Source organism: Gobio gobio (assembly GCF_949357685.1).
Source record: "Gobio gobio genome assembly, chromosome: 16".
In the NCBI taxonomy this organism is placed as follows: Eukaryota; Metazoa; Chordata; class Actinopteri; order Cypriniformes; family Gobionidae; genus Gobio; species Gobio gobio.
Genome location: NC_137109.1, coordinates 26,628,602 through 26,648,152, shown reverse-complemented (window position 1 = coordinate 26,648,152; position 19,551 = coordinate 26,628,602). Strand labels below are relative to the sequence as shown.

The 19,551-nt window shown below is 37.6% G+C and overlaps 1 protein-coding gene across 1 annotated transcript in view; it reads left to right on the top strand.

Annotated features, from left to right (window-relative positions):
• The first annotated feature begins 229 nt into the window (after positions 1–229).
• Positions 230–19,551, top strand: part of tsc22d3 (TSC22 domain family, member 3) — a 43,323-nt gene continuing 24,001 nt past the window's right edge. Inside the window, exon 1 of the mRNA XM_079838616.1 lies at positions 230–933. Coding sequence (XP_079694742.1) covers positions 620–933 — 314 coding nt within the window. The 5' untranslated portion in view covers positions 230–619. The remainder of the gene's footprint in view (positions 934–19,551) is intronic.

Sequence of the window (19,551 nt, the reverse complement as noted above, 5' to 3'; positions counted from 1 at the left end):
GATATAAACAGGGGAAGTACTATGTGTTTGCTCTCTCTCAGGGTTCCGCCCCTGGCAGCACTGAAGTGCACGTTAAAGAGCATGCTTTTACTCCCTTCCTAACCTTGCTCCTCCCTGACAAAGTGGGCGGGATCTTTTTGTGAACTGATCAGCCGGCTTTACCAATCAGAAAGATTCCTCCTCCCTCCCGTCCAGCCCTCTCCTCCATCCCTCCACCTCCTCTCTCGCTGTCTGCACTGTATGCATGCACACACAGGGGCAGGGAAAAGTGCGGGGCAAGGGACAGCAAGAAGAAAACAAAACAAAAACAAAAACAAAAAAAAAACAGGAGCAGCTTCTGGTTTTTCTTTCAAACGCATTCCTGCTGCATCACTACGAGCGAACAGGCAGCCCAGCTTATAAAAACCTGTGTTGAGTGTGCACACACACACACACACTCTTGCACTCGCTGTCGAGAAGGATCAACTCACAGCAGCTTCTCCCGTGGCACCTGATACACTTGCGCACAGAAGGTGGACTTGAGAAGAAGGGAGGTCTGCTCTGAGTTCACCTAGAGCAGGTGGAGGAGAACCTGTCACCGCCACCGTCTGACTCCCTCGTGGGGAACCTGACCCGCCTGATGTCAAACGAGGAGTGCCGTTCGCCCATCGGCTTGGACTGCTGCAGCTGCTGTCTGGATCTGGCCAATGGCTGCGAGCCTGAGCCGGGCCAAGCGGGCCACCCGAGCCTGGGCAGTCCTACGTCAGTCAACCACTTCAGACAGCTCCGAGACCAGCTTCACTTTCAGAACCTAAACACAGATAAGCTCAACAACATCATGAGACAGGACTCACTGGAGTCGGTGGTTCGGGACCCCTGTTACCTGCTCAACGAGGGCATCTGCAACAGCAACATCGACCAAACCATGCTGTCCATACTGTTGTTCTTCCACAGGTATGTGAATAAACTCAAATCAAGCACATGCATCACACACCTGCTCTTGCACACACATCTAGCTCAGATCATAAAAAAGGTAAAAGTCTCTGCCAGAGCTGTGATTGCTGACCAATGTCAGAATGTTTGAGTTTTGACGACAACAACATTCTGTGGTTTTCACTTATGTAATTCTGGCCTCTTCCTGGCTATTCATGATTTTAAGTATAATGTTAAGTGATTTGTTTTTGGTAACACTATTGTTTTGTTTGAACCAAATGAGTCTCAAGCTCATTTCAATTGATTTGGGTGTTTTAATTAATCACTTATTAATTGCCAACCACCAGCCAACACAAATAAATGTTACGCAATCTCAATTCAAACACTGAACACCAGTTATTTACACTTCCTGATAAAATCATGATTAAAGACCATGCTCAACTGTGTTATTTAAGAACAGGGTGGCTCACGTTCTCAGCAGGGTTCCAGGAATGTGTAGATTGGTATGAAAAACATGCCTTCGCGCATGCAACTTAAGAGGATCTTGAGTCAGTCCACCTTATAGCAGTTCTCACTTCTTAAATACATTCATTGCAACTCATCAGGTACATGCAATGATTTTGTGCGAATACTCTACACATGCTGCATTTTTTTGTGCCAGAAAGTGCATGTGGATTTTTTCCCCCAACCAGTCTGATTTGCAAAACACCCATTCATTTACAAACTATGAGCAATTTACATACCATTCTGGCATGGTCTTTCACCCCATAGCTGAAGTATGCAGCAAAACAAATTCCTTTCCAGGTAATATGCATGTTTATACAATGTAATGCAACCCTGGATGCATCGAAATCTCAACAAGCCACTGTGATGTACTACAGCATTTTAAACTGTCAAAAATGGATTCTAAGCCATCCAGAGCAGGTATTTGGCAAAAGCGTCTAATCAGGATCAAGCTCCCAGCACATTTTTCCATGAAACCATGCTCTCCAAACTGAAAAAAAACGTATATGGACATCAGGATAGTTTGTTAAAATCCGATAGTGTTTGAAATGTTTAGTCTGCGAGAGAATTAGAGATGTGGCCTATAGTGGAATTTTTTTTTCAGATGAAGCCAGATAAGGGGGCCATTACAAAAAGATTGAACTGTATTAATTTACATTTGCAGCCAGATAATAAGAGTGCATTTAATATGCTTTTGTTATAAAGCACATCACTTTGGAAATATTTAGTGTCAATCTAGCAGAGGTATGGATTAAATGTTTATAGCCAGCCTGTCATACTGTCTTAGGTAACATTTGACAGTAATAGCTTGTCTACTTTTTTTCTCTAATAGAAAGACAATTGCTTGTTTTGACCGTAGTAGTAATAGTAAAATTCGCTAATACCATCAAGATATCAATTAATCAGCAAATAATTTTTACTCTGGCATATAAAATCCATATTTGAAACAGCTATTATACAGTAAATAATAACATCATAATCTGAATGACTAATGAAAGGAGCACAGCATGACATAGTAATGAGACATATTACATATCAAAAATATATATATAAAAAAAACTGTTGGATCTCAAGCTATTGCATTTAAGAGAACAATATGAAAAGTAAGGCTGTAAATTGACTAAAGCTTTTAATAATTGAATTGATATGTAGATTAATTAATCACAATAATAAAAAAACTTTTATTTAAAAAAAACAAAAAAAAAAAACAGACCAAACATTTAAATGTCCTTGGTGAGCTCTAAATTTGATGCAATAAATATAAATATAATATGCAATAAAAATAGATTCTTCAGTGGAATCTTATTAATGGCTGTTCTTCCCATAATGCGATAAAGTTGTTGCTTTGCATCTAATCTGTTTTACGACAGGACAATATACTTCTTAACCTCACTGGGACTGAGACAAGATTCTTGTGTGCCAGTTAATGTTTAATTTTCTTTATCGGGGTGTCCTCAGTTTTATACGTGGCAGTGAAAGGTTACAGTCTACACAATTAGCTTTTCTTTATGAGCCTGGTGTCGGGATGTAAACAGGAGCAGTCTGCGTGGGACCTCTATCCCAATGACACTTCACAGTCTCAGTTACTAAATACACAGAGTTCAACTGTCCTCTGTTTTAATATGATCAAATAGCCATTGTCTGTACACCGACCCATTCTTGTTTTCCATGACAGGAAAGGCAATTCTCTTTCATGTTGGACTGCTCTCTGCCATGGGATAGGCTTACTTTCTTTGTGATCCCAGCAATTTTCCAAAATTGGCACTCTAGTGTCTTATGGATGAGATTATTCCTTTCTCTCCTCCTTATACAGTATAATATTTCATATTTCACGCTTCTTGCAGACTAAATACTGACATATTTGTGTTTCGGTCAAAGGTCATTGATGTCTTGAGAAAGGAACATTGTGTTATTGATAGAACAATGATAAGAAAGGTGTGTCTGTTTAATAGTATGTAGGACACAGAGTAACAGAGGTCTTGCCAACAATAAGTCCTGTCCACTAAACCCTCAGACATATTTCTAAAATGCCAGTCTATTTACTTAATATGCAGAAATGTAATCCACATCTCCAGGCATGCAGAGACATGGATCCAGACATGCCAAGCTGAACAGCTCATGATCTGCACTATAGTGTCTGGGAGCCAGTGTTTTTGGGAATTATCCATGGGGATTTAAATAAAAGGTGTGTTCCTGGTGCCTGGTCAATGGGTGCGATTGCACAATATATTCAAGTGCACTCAGTATTTTATTGCATATTTGTTTTTTAAATAATTAAACTGACAGCCCTAATTCAATATTTAAACATACTTGGTGAGCTCTAAATATAGTGCAATACATCCAAATATTTATAGCATATATATTTATTCTTCAGTGAAATCTTTTTTATGACTCATTGGATTCCTAAAATGTGATAAATGTGTTGCTCAGAATCTGAAAAGAAAGATAATTGAGAATAAGGCTCATCAACCTGTGCAAAAAAAAAGTGACTCATAAACATGCATAACTCTTGGGAGCAACGTTCTACTTAACTCACACCCCAAACCCATGTTAAAATGCAGAACATGCAAAAGCTTGCTAAATGCCGTCTACGCCTTCCAAAACATGATGAAAAGACAACACTGTGCCACCCTTCATGGCCAATGCCCATGTGTGAGATAACATCTGAACCCTCGGCCTTGTCCAGACTGACCCCAGTATCTCTTTGCAAACAGTTTGATTAACAAACAAAAGTCAGAACTGCTTGTTCTCAGGCCTCCATCCTAAGTGAGAATTTTTGGCTGCTTCTTTAAAATTCTACAGTAAAAGTAAACAATTCTACAATAAAAGTTCAAACTGTAAAAAGTGAAATGGTGCAATGGTTAGGCTACCTTAAAGATCTAAAGGGTATATACAGTATGTAAGGGATAATCCACAGCTAGCTGTGCTTTAAGCTATTTTAATACACTCCACAGAGGCAACCATCCACAGCATTGCATCGGGTGGTTCTTTTCCTCCACGTCGTGCATTATGTAATGGATAATGCACGGCTTGCTGTGCATTAAACAATTTTAATAAACGTCATGGAGGCAAAGAACCGCCGGACTCGAAGCGGAGGGTGGTTGCCTCCGCGAAGTGCATTAAAATTGTTTAATGCACAGCTAGCCGTGGATTATTTCTGCTATTACCATGGTCATTTGCCAGCATTGACCACTTAAAGCTGTTATTGATGTTTGCAGTGCAATATTTGACTAGAAGGGTAAAATTTATGGGTTATTTTCGTGTGTGCACAGCGCAATCTCTGTTCTCTGTGTGCGACCGTGTTGACGTATGTGTGTGCGTGCTTCAATGAAAACAGCGTATTCATATAGAACTACCTGTGCATTAAATGGTTTTATTGCACACCTTCCAGCCAATCAGAATCGAGAATTCAGAAACAACCATGGTATAAAATCATTTAATGAACAGCTAGCCATGGATTATCCCACTTATACCATGGCCATTTGCCAGCATTGACAACTTGACAGCTGTTATTGATGTTTTCAGCGCAATATTTGATCAGAAGTTACATTATTTTCTTAAGTTATGGCTTGTTAGATCTAGCATTCTGGCCACTTTTAATCAGACACAGAGATACCGTAGTGCGTAAGATTACATTTATTTAAATTAATGAATTATAGCATTTATTGGAATTCATCGAGAGAGATATATGCATGTAAATTCAGCGTCTCTCTCTACTAAGAATGAAGCTGTGAGTTTAATTACTTCAAAACCAGCGATGGTACCCCCTTGTTGCTGAGAAATATAAGCGTTGATACGTTTTTGTGCTCCTGAATGTTTCTGTGTGTGCGCAGTGCGATCTCTAATCACGTCACCACTAGAATCACCACCATTGTTTCGCCCAACTAGCAATGGACCTAGACTAATGCTTATGTGTGCTTTAACGAAAACAGCACAGTAATATAGAACAGTGATTTAACTGACTTTGAACTACCAGTGCATTAAACCAATGCATTTTATTGCACACCTTCCAGCCAGTCAGCCCATTTTGGATTGCACGACAAAACTGTTTTCCATGAACAAATGGATCACAGGTACGTGCGCACTCACACATAAAAAGTCATGCGTATGTCTGCACACTTTGTCTCCAGCCAGCATGAAAAGGACCCACTACTAATAAAAGGCATCCAGCACATCACATGAGTAAAGAGAGCTAATGTTCGCCACATGAGAGCTCAAGCTTTTTGTTCTTTCTCAAGATGTTGCGGACTTGCTGAAGCAGAGACTTGAGAAATCCCTATCAATATACGCAAGTAGTACTGATATGCCAAAAAATACTCTTTGATAACAATGAACCTCTGTACACTGCCAAGTCTAGAGCAGAGGACAAAAACATATTAAAAGATGAAACTATTTTGCGAGAGATCCTCCTAAAGCCTGCAGGATATTTTCCGGAAGGGAACACACAGCAGACTGTTACATAAAAGTTCTGGGGTCATGAGGGTTTCGGTGGTTTTGGCTGAGTGGTCTTTCTTTTAAAGTTGTTTTGAGAACGTCAGGCTGATTCTGCACTGTAAGCGTGAAGAAATCAAGGCTTTGAGAAACCCCAGGCCTGGAACCTCTGAGCATGATTCCCAACCATCCCAGGCTCTCCGCGGTCTCACTGGGCTATTTATTTCACATGGTCATCGTTATAAAGAAGATCAGCTTAGAGACACATGTACATTACACCGCATTCTGAAGACATCTGACCATTCCCAGCTGTTTCAACAGGAGCAGGAACACTTTCATAAGACTTCTGTTAAAAAAAAAAATAGCAATCATTTAACTGCGGATTTTATCAGATTTCCATATCATGGAAAGCGAACAATCAGACAATGTGGAAAATTACCCACGGACTGCAAAGCTGTGCTATAACCTTTCGTTAGTACCAAAATGCAGCTCCTGTGTCTTTGAATGGAGAAACATCAAATTCTCCAAAACTGTTCACCAAGCTTACGATTACATTTCATATTTGAAATCACCAAAGAAATCTGACAACAACTGTCTCATACATTTAGTTGGTAAATGTCTCAGAATACTGCCTGTTTCTAGCAACAGGAGCTTCTAATGGCCGCTGCAGTGACGCAATGACTTTACTCATCAATGATTGGTTCTTTCATTTAAAAGGCTGGACTTATTCGCCATATTGGGAGTTGCACATTCTCCCATTCATAAGTAATCAGACTGCACCGTCTTCCTTTAATATAGTTTTTGTTAGTATACAGTCTAACAGCACTGGGATGTCCAGTCAAGACAGGTTGGCTGAATTTAAAATAGCATAGCCTACTTTTTCTGCCATAACTATTTGCATCATTCGTGGTATGCTTTGCTGTTCAAGAAAATCAACAAACATGTCTGTGATTGGCTACATTACTCAACGAAGCGAAAACACGTTAGAAATTGAATCATTTTAAGAGTGCAAATACTGATACGGACTGGATCTTTTGCCAACTCTTTTTCGCTAATTCTATGCTATTATTACGAATTCTTACAGAGGATTACAGATCCTAGACTAGCAATGTTGGGCAGATTTTCCCTCTAAAAGCAATCAGTAGCAGAAGCAGCAGGCGGCAGTGGTCTGAGTGAGGAAATTACACGCTACTATCAAGTCCGTCTCCCTCAGTCCGGAGGGGGGCATAGGGATATCCAAGCTTCCCCCAACCCCCCCTCTGGTGCCGGGCCTGGTTTTATGTGTTTTTCGCGGCATTCACACTGTAAACCAATGTTGCCTCTCAGCATTTTTGCCACTCAGATTGTGTAACTACAGGCACTCCAGCTGATGGTGACGTCACGTGCATACCCTATAGATTTTTGGAAACAAGGATTGATTCATCAAAACGAAAACGATTCGTTCAAAAACACTGATTCATTCAGGAACACCACTACTGTGTGTGTGAGACTCGGTGGCTTATTTGGAACCTATGGAGGCCCTAAAAGTACATTTTTGCATTCCCCAGAGAAACTTTGCGTTTTCTCGCAAATATTTTGCATTCCACCGAGAAACTTTGCTTTTGCTCCAAGATGTTTGCGTTCCTCCAAGAAACTTTGCATTCGCTCGCAAACCTTTTTGAGTTCTTTGCGAGTGAACGCAAAGTTAACTGGGGGAACGCAAAACTTTTGCAAGAGAACGCAAAAGCATTGAAATATTTTTTCCCCCTGCCATCTAATTTTTTTCCCCATCACCTTGTCCCTTTAGGGGCTCCGTATGAACTATTTGTTGCCGAAAAAAGATTGCTTAAAAATATACTCAACATTAAATTTGTGTTTATTAAACTGTTGTATAAATCAAAAGTACTCAAAATCGTGCCGTTGGACTGAATAGCAACGAGGTTGTGATCTCTTACGGCCAAACAGAGCTCTTACTAGTGTGACATTGCTCATGCTTATTTTTAACAGAGGCATTAAAGGATTAGTTCACTTCAAAATGAAAATTTCCTGATTTACTCACCCCCATCTCATCCAAGATGTTCATGTCTTTCTTTCTTCAGTCGAAAAGAAATTCAGTTTTTTGAGGAAAACATTCCAGGATTTTTCTTCATATAATGCATTTCTATGGCAACCAACGGGTTGAAGGTCCAAATCAATGCCGTTTCAAAGGGCTTCGAAGGGCTTCAGAGGCTCTGCACGATACCATAGAATGAATGGGGTCTTATCTAGCGAAACCATAGGTAATTAAAAAAAAAAATAATAATAAAGTATTTTTTTTTTTTTACATAAATTGCTCATTTTGCGCTGCTCTGCGGCGCACCATGGATTACGTAATTACGTCTGAAAGATCACGCTAGACGTAGGCAGAAGTACCGCCCCGTGTTTACAAAGCACACTTGCGAAGACTAATACAAACATCCTTTAGCAAAAAAAGGTAAAACAACGATGTCGGACGATTTTGAAGTTAAAGATGGAGGGATTTTTTGGAAAAGGGCATTTGTATTAGTCTTCATACGTTCGCTTGGAGCGGTACTTCCACCTATGTCATCAGCTGGGATCGTGCAGAGCCCTCTGAAGCCCTTCAAAGCCCTTTGAAACTGCATTGAGCCTGTTGGTTGCCATCAAATTCCATTATGTGGAGAAAAATCCTGGAATGTTTTCCTCAAAAAACTGCATTTCTTTTCGACTGAAGAAAGAAAGACACTAACACCTTGGATTAGATGGGGGTGAGTAAAATATCAGGAAACTAATCCTTTAATAAATGTAGACCCACATACTAAAAAGAAGAGTGAATGGTGAAAAGCAATACACGTATTCCACCCGCCTTAGATCACATGCCATCAATTTTCCCCTTCATAAACATAAAACCTAATGAATTGATAATATTGATTATTATTTGAATGAGATGCAGTCTTTTGATGTAACACATGTGATGCATTCAGTCGTGCAGCTGGTCTGAAAATTAAACCTCCATTGAGCTCGTGCTGTGAGAAGTCATTTGCATAGATAATTCTAATTATGAGTTCACACGCAGTTATGAATGTAGTGAGCGCTATCCTCAACACAAGCTGGTTGCAATAAATGGCTTGCAGACAGTCGATGGGGTGCTTTAATAAAATGCAACAGGTGGATCAAGTTTCACAGCAGCTTAACAGGTCAATTGTCTTCATGGCAGAGGCTTGTTCAGTAATTTACTTGTCATAGTCAGACAAACACGCACAGAGGTGTATAATATCCATTTAATTGGCTGACTGAATAGCAGCATTGTTGTGACTGGACTGGTGGAGAGTTGACAGTGAGCCAGAGGCTGGGGGCCAGCCCAGGCTTTGTTGTCTGGTATAAGGTGCTCCTGTTCCCAGAAGGAGGGTTCAGGGTACTGACAGGCACTGTCTGCAAGCCCACCCAGCACTGGCATTCACTCATCCAGAGCGGCCATGCTATAGCCAAAACACAAACATACTTATTGAGGGCACTGAAGTGCCTCTGAGTCCATGACCTGGGACAACGGTCTAAATGTTTAGACAGGCTAATAAAGAGACATTGTGCTGTTATTTAATATAACTGGGACCATAATGTCACTGACAATCATGTGATATAAATATTGTCTAATAAGGGTTACTATGAGTGATACACTGTCATGGTGGCATTTGTAATTTAAAAGCTAAATGAAGGCTTACTTCCAAAAAGGATGTGAAAGTACCTAAAATCCATGTGCTGTGTTGCAAGTCTTCTGAAGCAACTGTATAAGGAAATTTGTTATTCAACGATAATCTTCATTTCCAGCGTGCAATAGAACAATTAAAAAGGTCAGTAAAGATTGTGTATATTAAAATATATATTATAATATAATTCATAAAATAAAATAAAATAAAAAAATAAAATATATTATATTAATTATATTATATTATAATATTAGGAACTATGTTTTTTAGGATTTAAAAAAACAACTTTTTTTTAAAAGAAATTAATAGGCCTACTTTCTATTTATCAAATAATTCAAAAACATTATCAAAGGTTCCATAAAAATATCAAGCAGCACAACTCTTTTCAATAATAATAATAATAATAATAATAATAATAATACGAAGAAGAAGAAATGTTTCTCAAGCACCAAATCATATTAGAATGATTTCTGAAGGATCATGTGACACTGAAGACTGGAGTAATAATGCTGAAAATACAGCTTTGCATCACAGGAATCAATTACATTTTGAAATATATTCAAATGGAAAACAGTTCTTTTAAATTGCAATAATATTTCACAATATTGCAGTTATCAAATACGAGCATAAAAGACTACATTAAAACATTTTATGAATAAAATGCATTATTAGTGGCCCCAAACTTTTGAACACTAGTGTATGGAGCACACGTCAAATGCACTGACCGCTTTTTTGTTTGTTTTGTTTTTGTGGAAAACTCATCTTTTGTGTGCAGGTTTGGGATGACACAAGGGTGAGTAAATGATGACATAATTGTGATTTTTTTTTTTTTTTTTTTCAGCAGCACAAGGTGTCTGCTGGGAGGTTGTTGATTAAGGCAGGCCTTCAATAAAACAATGTATTACCCCAGTATAAGTGAAGAGGTCAGATCTTGTGAAATAAAATTGCCCTGCTGGCTTGTGTAATAGCCTCATGGGTTCATGGTTTGTTGACTTGTTAAAACACTCTTCTGGATGGTTTCAGTTCTGTTTACCTCAGGGTAAAACAGCAATCTGATCATGTTGAGACATAATAGCGGTTTGATCGCAGACATACAGGACTGTATCCTTAATTTCCCCCAAGGCCAGTTTAATCGAATGTACTGTACAGAGCAGCTTCACTGCAGTCAAAAGTGAAAGGACAGTTTCGATTCATGTGATTTTATTCTATTACCAAAGAAATCTAGTGCCATATTCATTATCAGTATTATATTTGTTTATATTGCATTAACGTGGAAAGCATCAGCATGAGTTGTTTATATGATACAGAGGTCAGACCTGCAAAAAGTGCTTGCCCTTTATTGTCTTATCTGCTCACGCCCTGGCAATGACGTCCATTGAGATAATGACAGAACCTGTCAACAGTAGTCTGCCCTCTGCAGCATTTGCCCTTGTTATATCAGCGTCTGGGAGCCCACGTGGGCTGAGCAGAATCTGTGCATGACTTAGGCCTTTCTCACACTGCAGGCAAAGCAGCGTGCAATTATTTTAGCACCCATATTATCAGATTAGAGTATTCACACTGTCCGCCCTAGAAGAGCAGTGCTGTATATCAGGACCGTTGAAAAATGTATGAGTAGAGTTTCGGTGCTGTGTCTATTTTTTTCTAGCCTGACAAGCCAGACCAGATCAAGATGTTGGGTCTGGGATCACACCATTGGCAGGGCTCGATCCGAGAGGTGGGATAAACGGTTGTCTTTCATTTTCCCTCTGCACGCTATAGGATAACGCTACAACCAACCGGAGCATCAGTGGGGTCAAGTCCCATGAGTCCCATGTGTTTTCCTACCAGTGGAGCTAGTTGATAGATTAAACTTTTGCCGTATCCAGTCGGCAAAACTCAGAACACATCTTCCTTTTTTTAGAATGACTTCAGTGCCGTAACGTTCTTTGTTAGCAGGGATTTCACGCGGAACCGTCACAACTCTGCCGTCATTATGTTAAGTCCGCCCACCGACTCTATACACAATGTGATTGGCCTGACTAGATTTTGTTTTTTCAAGCTCGCAAGTCTACGGAGAGTTGCTAGACGACCCTGGCTGCAAATTAGATTTGCTGCCGCTAGTGTGCGTCTAGATTTCTAGTCTATATTTTTTCAACATATGAGTTGAAAATGTTGAAGTGCACTATAAACCTATTCATCAACATTATCTTTTGTAATATAGGTTTTTATGAAGGAACATCAAATAATAGGGGGAATTACTGACCAATTGTTGGATAAAAAATATGTTTGGCTTGAAGTTTCTGTACAGAGCTGTTTTAAGTGTGAATGCACAATGGGATCATGCTGTTGTAGTTATGCTTTATCTTGGCTTTCGCACTGCTTGAGTGTGTGGTGGTGTTAAGAGGCTTTAGGCATTGGTATTATACCTTGTCATGTGATGTGATGTGATAAAGTAATGCTATATTTTGTCAGTTGCCTATTTTCTATGGTGAAATCCATTAAAAATATTACATATTAATATTAAAAATAACTGTATTTATTTAGGCCTATTTATTTATTTACTTACCATAGTAATGCAATAATAATAATAATAATAAAAAAAAACAGGCAAATTACTTGATTTGTTATCTATTAAACATCAAATGTCTTCTGATTGTCTATCAATGTTATTATTATTAATGTTACTATTATTAATTATTCATGTTTTTATGATGTGTTATTATATTTATTTTAAAATATTTGTTACTATTTTATTTTGTATTATTAGTATTATTATTATACAAACATAATAATAATACTAATAATGAAAATAATCATAATAATAACAACAATATAAAAAATTGCTCAGGCAAATTACTTGATTTGTTATCTATTAAACATCAAATGTCTTGGCTATTGACTATTGGCTATTAATGTTATTATTATTAATTATTCATGTTTTATTCATTTTTATTATATATATATATATATATATATATATATATATATATATATATATATATATATATATATATATATATATATATATATATATATATATATATATATATATATATATATATATATATATATATATATATATATATATATATATATATATATATATAAATAACAAATTACCTGATGTTGGAAATGTGTAAAAAAAAAAAATCTTGGATTACGAGAGTAACGAAATCATTATTTTTATTCATGGATGTACATAGATTCAAAAAAGTTAGTAAAGTGCAACTTTAAAGACGTATTTTTTTCTGCCAGTTTCTGGCACAGTTTATTTGCTGCAATCTGGTTGATTAAATCATTTTAAATAATAATTTTGTCTTAAATAAAACAAATTTACATCAATTTACCAAGCACATTTTAAGGTTACAGTACCTGGCAAAATATTTTTAATGTATAAGGTACATCACAGCTATTTTCACTTAATGGTGTATGGTCAAGAAAACTGCTCTGTTCTGCTGTGGATAGAACAGACCTCTATGGAAAATGTCCACTGTGCTAGTCTGAACGTTTAACCAGGACAAGCCACGGGCTTGTCTTGACCTGGCTGGAACATTGTGTCCTCCAAAACACCTATACAGTGAATGAATCAGCTTGCTATTAGAGCTCATCCCTGTTCGTCTACAGTCCGACATAAGACTCTCCACAGGGTTGCCGTGTAGCATCCAAGCAGGATGTCATAGCTCTACCTATGGACTATGGACCAGTATTTACCGGTCACATGTTACAAACCAGTGACAAATTGTCTCTGCACTGGCGTGTTGGGCATGTACAGCAGGTTGCAGTCAAATCTGTGTGTGTGTGGCTACGCATGCAGTGAACAATTTTCAGTCCAAAACAGTCATTTCACAGTAAACAACTCTCTGTTTTGGTTTTTTAGACTTGGGCGGCTAATCAAAGGAACTTGGTTTCTCAAAACACCAGTCTCATGCAACAGAACTATAACCATATTTTAAGCAATAAAGCTGAGATTGTTTTGTGGCGTAAAGTTGCCAAACTTGCATTTGGCTGTCCACTTTGGTTAAGAATAAGATATTGTAGGCTTGTATAATGTTGGGAACTTTGAGTCATCACAACATACAAAGCTTGTCTAATGCATATTATGTACAGTATTCATATGAATAGAACTGAGTTTATCTTGATGTTATCAATCAAAATTGTGGATATGGTATGGATGCCACCCGCATTAACTTCGATTGAAAACAAACATGGAGCGGTTTTGTTGCAACAACTCAAAAGCATTTCTTCCCATAAGCATGTAATTCATTATAAATGCCAGGCTTGATGAAGGAAAGGCACTGTTTTCCCATAAATGCAGAGCCCTTATGTGAAGAGATGCTGACTAACTGCTAAATCTAATCAGATATTACTTACAAGCTTTATTTACATAGGTCTACAGTTTGTTGCCGTCAATTCTCAAAGACAAAAGAAGAGCAGAATAACAACAACACTGCTTCATCAGGCTTGCTTTTTCATTGGAACCGACTTGTTTGCATGAAAGTAGTTCTTATGTAAGTAACCTTCCTGTCCTTTTATCGGAAACGTTTGGGGCGTCTTGGAAACCCTTTTAAAGCTCTTTTGCAAAGTATCTTTCCTTAACATGTCCAAGCCAGTAGACTGCTCTGTCTTTAATTCTTATTGACTCCAACAGTCACTGTGATAAATGATAACCAAGTTCAGTCTTGGGTTTCTTGTAAACCGGATAAGGTTGTGCAATCCTGCAATAGAAAAAAATAGGTGATTGTCAAGCAAACACACTTGTCTACAATTTAAACTACTTCTTCTTCTGAGCCGAAATTTAAACAGTATCTCGTCCTAGACTTTTAAAACTCGGGTCAGACCTTCAGACCTTCTGACTCGGTTTGCTATATCTTTTCAAACTGATCCGACTACACAACTACGAAAAGTCCCATATACTTTCATGGAGGGGGTCAAAACTTTAATACAATATTGATAGATGTTTATTTTATTTAAGCTTCATCCACTATGTATCTATCACTAGCAAAGCCTAGCAACTAGCTTAGGATATGCTAGCAAGGTGCAAAATCATGTTAGCAACATGCTAATTCAGGCTAGCCGCGTGTTAAAACATGTTAGTAACATGAATTCATGCTAGCAGCATGTTAAACATGTTTGTAACATTAATTAATGCTAGCAACCTGCTAAAACATGCTAGCAACATGCTAATTCATGATAACAATGTAACATGTTAGCAACATTAAAATTAATGTTAGCAATACGCTAAAGGCTGCTAATTCATGTAAGCAACATGGTAAATCATACCAGCAACATGATAATTCATGCTAGCAATGTCTTCCACTAAATGTAAAGCTTATAAAACTTTCAAACTGTCATACAGCTTTGTCAAGCCAACATCAAAATTTGTCCCAAAGAACTTTACTTAGTTTTAATTACTCTTCATCTTTTTTGAACAGTCTGATCTGCAGAAAGGTTGCTTAAAGGGAAAGATGAAATCCAAAATGAAAGTTATACCTGTAAAACTATCGTAAAATGGTACTAAACTATATTCCAAGTCTTCTGAAGTCATATGATAGCTTGCGTGGAACAACCTGAAATTGAAGACATTATTTTTTGAATACATTAGAATACATGCGAGACGTAACGATATGATTTGTGAACAAATTGTTTTGTGTCAGTGTCAGATTTCTTCAAATTCACTGAATGACTTGAATGATCACTTCTATTGTACGTTTATGGTGCTTTTGTCATCTGTTTACTTTTAGCAGTGTCTAGCAGTTAGGCAACTTGACAGCCAATTTCTCATTCACATTCATTAAATGTACAAGAGTTTCCAGGATTCTTTTAAGAAAATCATCCATAATTTACCTTTAATTCAGATAAGTTAAAAAGTGGCACTGAAGATCCAAACCTGTGAACAAGATACACTTTGTAAGTCATGACTTCTCTCAGTTGTTTACAGTATCTGCCATGTTAAGCATGTCTAGTGTTAGCATGTAGTTTGTTTTCACGCTTTCTTGTGTTGTGCCAATTACTAGAGCCACTAACCACGTTTGCAGCATTCTTTCCACTGACATGTCATGGAATGGTCCATCAAGATGAGTTGGCCATGCAAGCAAATGCAATTAGACAAATGAGTAAACAGAACAGTGAACTCTGGGACAGGCGAATGTAACTTATGAACGAAGCTCTGCCAAGAACTCTAAGACATTGGGATCTGGAATGTGAAACATGCTGCTCTCAGCCTTGTCCAAAGGGGCAATTGGGTTCTTTTTGGACTTAAACTACAGAGCTGTGGCCCAAATTTGCAATCTCCCAGGGCCTGCATGTTTAATTTGTTAGAGAACTGGCCAGCTCTTATGTCCGTGTAAGAACATTCTAGTCTTCATAGGCTAGGACGTACTTATCCAGAGACAGCATCTGAGGAGGAGATGGGCCATTCGTAGGAAAATGATTGGGATTTTGTTTTTCCCAGAGTGAATCATGTTCCCCTTTGACCCAAGCTCTCTTTCTAGGTTAAAAATATAACCATCAAAACAGCTCCTCACTGAGAAAATGTATGTTCCTCCATGTACCTTTTATAAATATGTACAGAGGTTCCTGTTTTGATTTCCTGGATCTCAGCGAGTACTGTAGAGTGCGGCGTACCAGGTCAAATGGCAACACACATGATAAAATGTATACTTTAAACTTTCACTGTGGATCTACACTTACAACATCTAACTTTTTGGGTAAATTAACAATAGGGGGTCAAAGTACTGCAGTTAGCATCCCATCTGATTTTAAAAGGAGCAGTTCAGAATAACCACCAAAGTGACAGGTGAGATTCTCACTTAATTAGAGCATGTATAGCGTTCGAAAGTTTTGGGGTTGGTACACAATTTTTTTATTCATTTTCTTTATGGCAGTTTCCAATGCTTACAAAGGCTGCTTTATTTTTGCTCAGTGAAACAGTAATAGTGTGAAATAGTATTACAATTGAATAACTGTGTTATATTTCAATATATTTTGATCAGCAGCCATTACTCCAGTCTTCAATGTCACATAACCTTTCAGAAATCATTCTGACATGCTGATTTGCATACAAATACATACTTACAAAGTCACAATGGAATAATTAGTTGTCATTTAATTGTTTGAGTCAGATGTTTTACGTTGCATTTCCAGAGGTGAATGTACTTAACATCAGTCCAAAGTTCTAGATGAAGTCTGGATCAACAGAACATTTATCTTTTCCTCCAAAACAAATATTTATTCTAAAATGAAACGATGCCAATCCAGTATAGCCCGGACACAGGGAAATTATTGTAAAGCTTGCGCAAAGAAATTAGGATTTTCAAGGCATACCCGTAGCTGTTCGTTTTTCCCTTTGTTGCTTAAAAAAGGATGTAAGACTGACAGAACATATGCTTCCATGGAAAGTTTGTGCTGTAGATGAGACACACCTTTATTTTAGGTGTTATCTAGTTACAGTTACATCATTAGAGCTTTCTCACAGACCATACCTTAACTTATGAGCGAAATGTCTTGGCATGTTAGACTGATTGTTAGTACAACAGTGCTTTTCATATATTTTCTGAAATTGAATCTATGATGTAGGCAGATATGTGGGCAATAAAAGGGTATTGAGAATAATTATATTCATAAAAGTATCTGTATAATTATATATACAATGTAACAAGTGATCAGTTGCCTTAAATTAAAAAAGTGAGGTAACCTGTTATTCTTTAATAATTTTTAACCTGTTCAAATTATTAAGTAAATATGTGGAGTTGTCAAGTTCACACAACTTAATTTTCTCAATTATGCATAGTGTTATACGTAATTATAATTTTTATTACCAACTTTCGTTTTACTTCCTTGTTCTCCAGAGCAGTATCAGTTGCAATGTGCAGTTGAAAGTTGAAGGATTTCATTTCAGCTTCAATATTACACACTTCTGAAGAGTTACTGGGCAAACGTCTATAAAAGACATTCGATGCACATTGAAATTCAAGAAGACGTTATCTTTCAGGTTTTCAGTGTTGCCATGGTCACCTGGAGAATCATGGGTGAGGGCCCATCGGAAGCTTTTGTTCTCCTCAATTAGTATTCTAGTATAAGGTTCTGTCCCTTCAACGTACAGACCAAGTGCAACTCTCAACGTGTCACTTGTGTAGAACAGATTAAAGAATTAAAGTGTGTGCCATAAGCTGATCTAGATATAAGAAGCTAATGTCAGCATTGTCAGCATTTTGTGTGATGGGCAACAGTTTTATAAGAGGATAAGGGTGGAATTAATTTGTCAATATCTAAAGTATTTACACTTATAATAATATGCAACATGCATTATTCTTAAAACATTTAAGCAAAACAACCCAACTATGCATATACATTTTAGAGAAAAATAAGAAATCTTGGTGGAAATCCAGAACTCCAGAACAAGTGTTGCTTTGCATACTTCCACCTTGTCTTTTAATAAAAAGGCGTTGAATGTAATTGTGTTTTGAATCGTTTACCTAAAGAACTGGGAGTACAGCCAAGTCCACTATCAGAGGAAACACAGCAGAACAACAGCTGTGAAAGCCCTCCCACACCACAGCTCTTTCTCTTCCTCAATTTTTTTATTTCCCTGTTTCAGTATGCACTCTATGTCTTTCTCTCACACACTCACAATCATCCAGATCTGAAAGATACACAGGACATCCCCAGATAAACTTCACATGACATTACATCACATGTCCGTTTAGATATTGACAAATTATATTATGGCACGAATTAGAAGAGAGCTATATTTGTGCCACCCATACTTCAAACGACAGGAAGCTTCTTCAGATTAATTGTGATATCACTTATCAAAGAATAGTATTAACAACAACAACAATGGCAAAATAAAGAACATTTTGCCAATTTTTAACCCATTTAACTTCCATAATTTGACATTTCCAAGTGAAACAGGATATTTAATGAGGAGAAACTCTAGAAAAAGGACTTTTATTTGATAGGAGCTTGAAAAATTTGTGTTACATATCAGAATGGAGAAATTGAAAATTCTCAAATATCTAAAAATTAACCAGTGCATGAAAAACAATGTTTTTGCCTGTAGTGCCTTGCCGTAAAGGGTTAGTTCACCCAAATATTATCCCATAATTTACTCACCCTCAATCGTTGTATATGACTTTCTTCTTTCAGCCAAACACAATCTGAGTTATATTAAAAAATATCATGGCTCTTCCAAGCTTTATAATGGGAGTGAATAGTACCATAGATTTTGAAGCCCAAAAATGCACATCCATCCATCATAAAAGTAATCCATGCAGCTCCAGAGTAATAAAGGCATTCTGAAGTAAAGCGATGCATTTTTTAAGTATATATACATATTTATAAATTATAACTTTATAAACTGTAATCACTGGCTTCTGGTAACGGCCGTACGCAAGCCGAGTTCCGGCCGAAGAGTGACCTTTTCAAAAGGCCTTTATTAACCCCCTGGAGCCATATGGATTACTTTTATGATGGATGGATGCACTTTTTTGGGCTTCAAAATCCAAGGTACGATTCACTCCCATTATAAAGCTTGGAAGAGCCAGGATATGTTTTAATATAACTCTGATTGTGTTTAGCTTTTTCTTGGAATTACCGGTGAATCATTCATAATAGGACTAGACATGTGTATTATAAAAGTAAATAAGTTGTAGGGTAAAATTTGATTTCACGTTGGCTTTGAATGTGGGAACCTGAAGATTCATAACAAATTTAGGCTCTTCCTTAGAAGTTCATCCACTTCGTTTTCATTTGAGCAAAGTGTAGGCACAGTCTTGCACGACACAAACCACAACTTCCATGCCAGCGTCTATCATGGACTGTCTAATAATAGAGCCTGTGTCAACAAGCTTCCTTCTTGTCCTCATGTGAGGGTCATGCAGAGTCTCTTCCCGTGGTCTGTTTACTTGGGCAGGGCTTTTGAGAACATGCTGCTTACCATGTTTGTGTCACAGGGCCGTTTGAAGTGAGTCTGTCCTTAGAGGCTCCCCCAGAGCCAGAAGAAGGATGATGAATGTTTTCTAGGGTGTTGTGAAGACAGTGA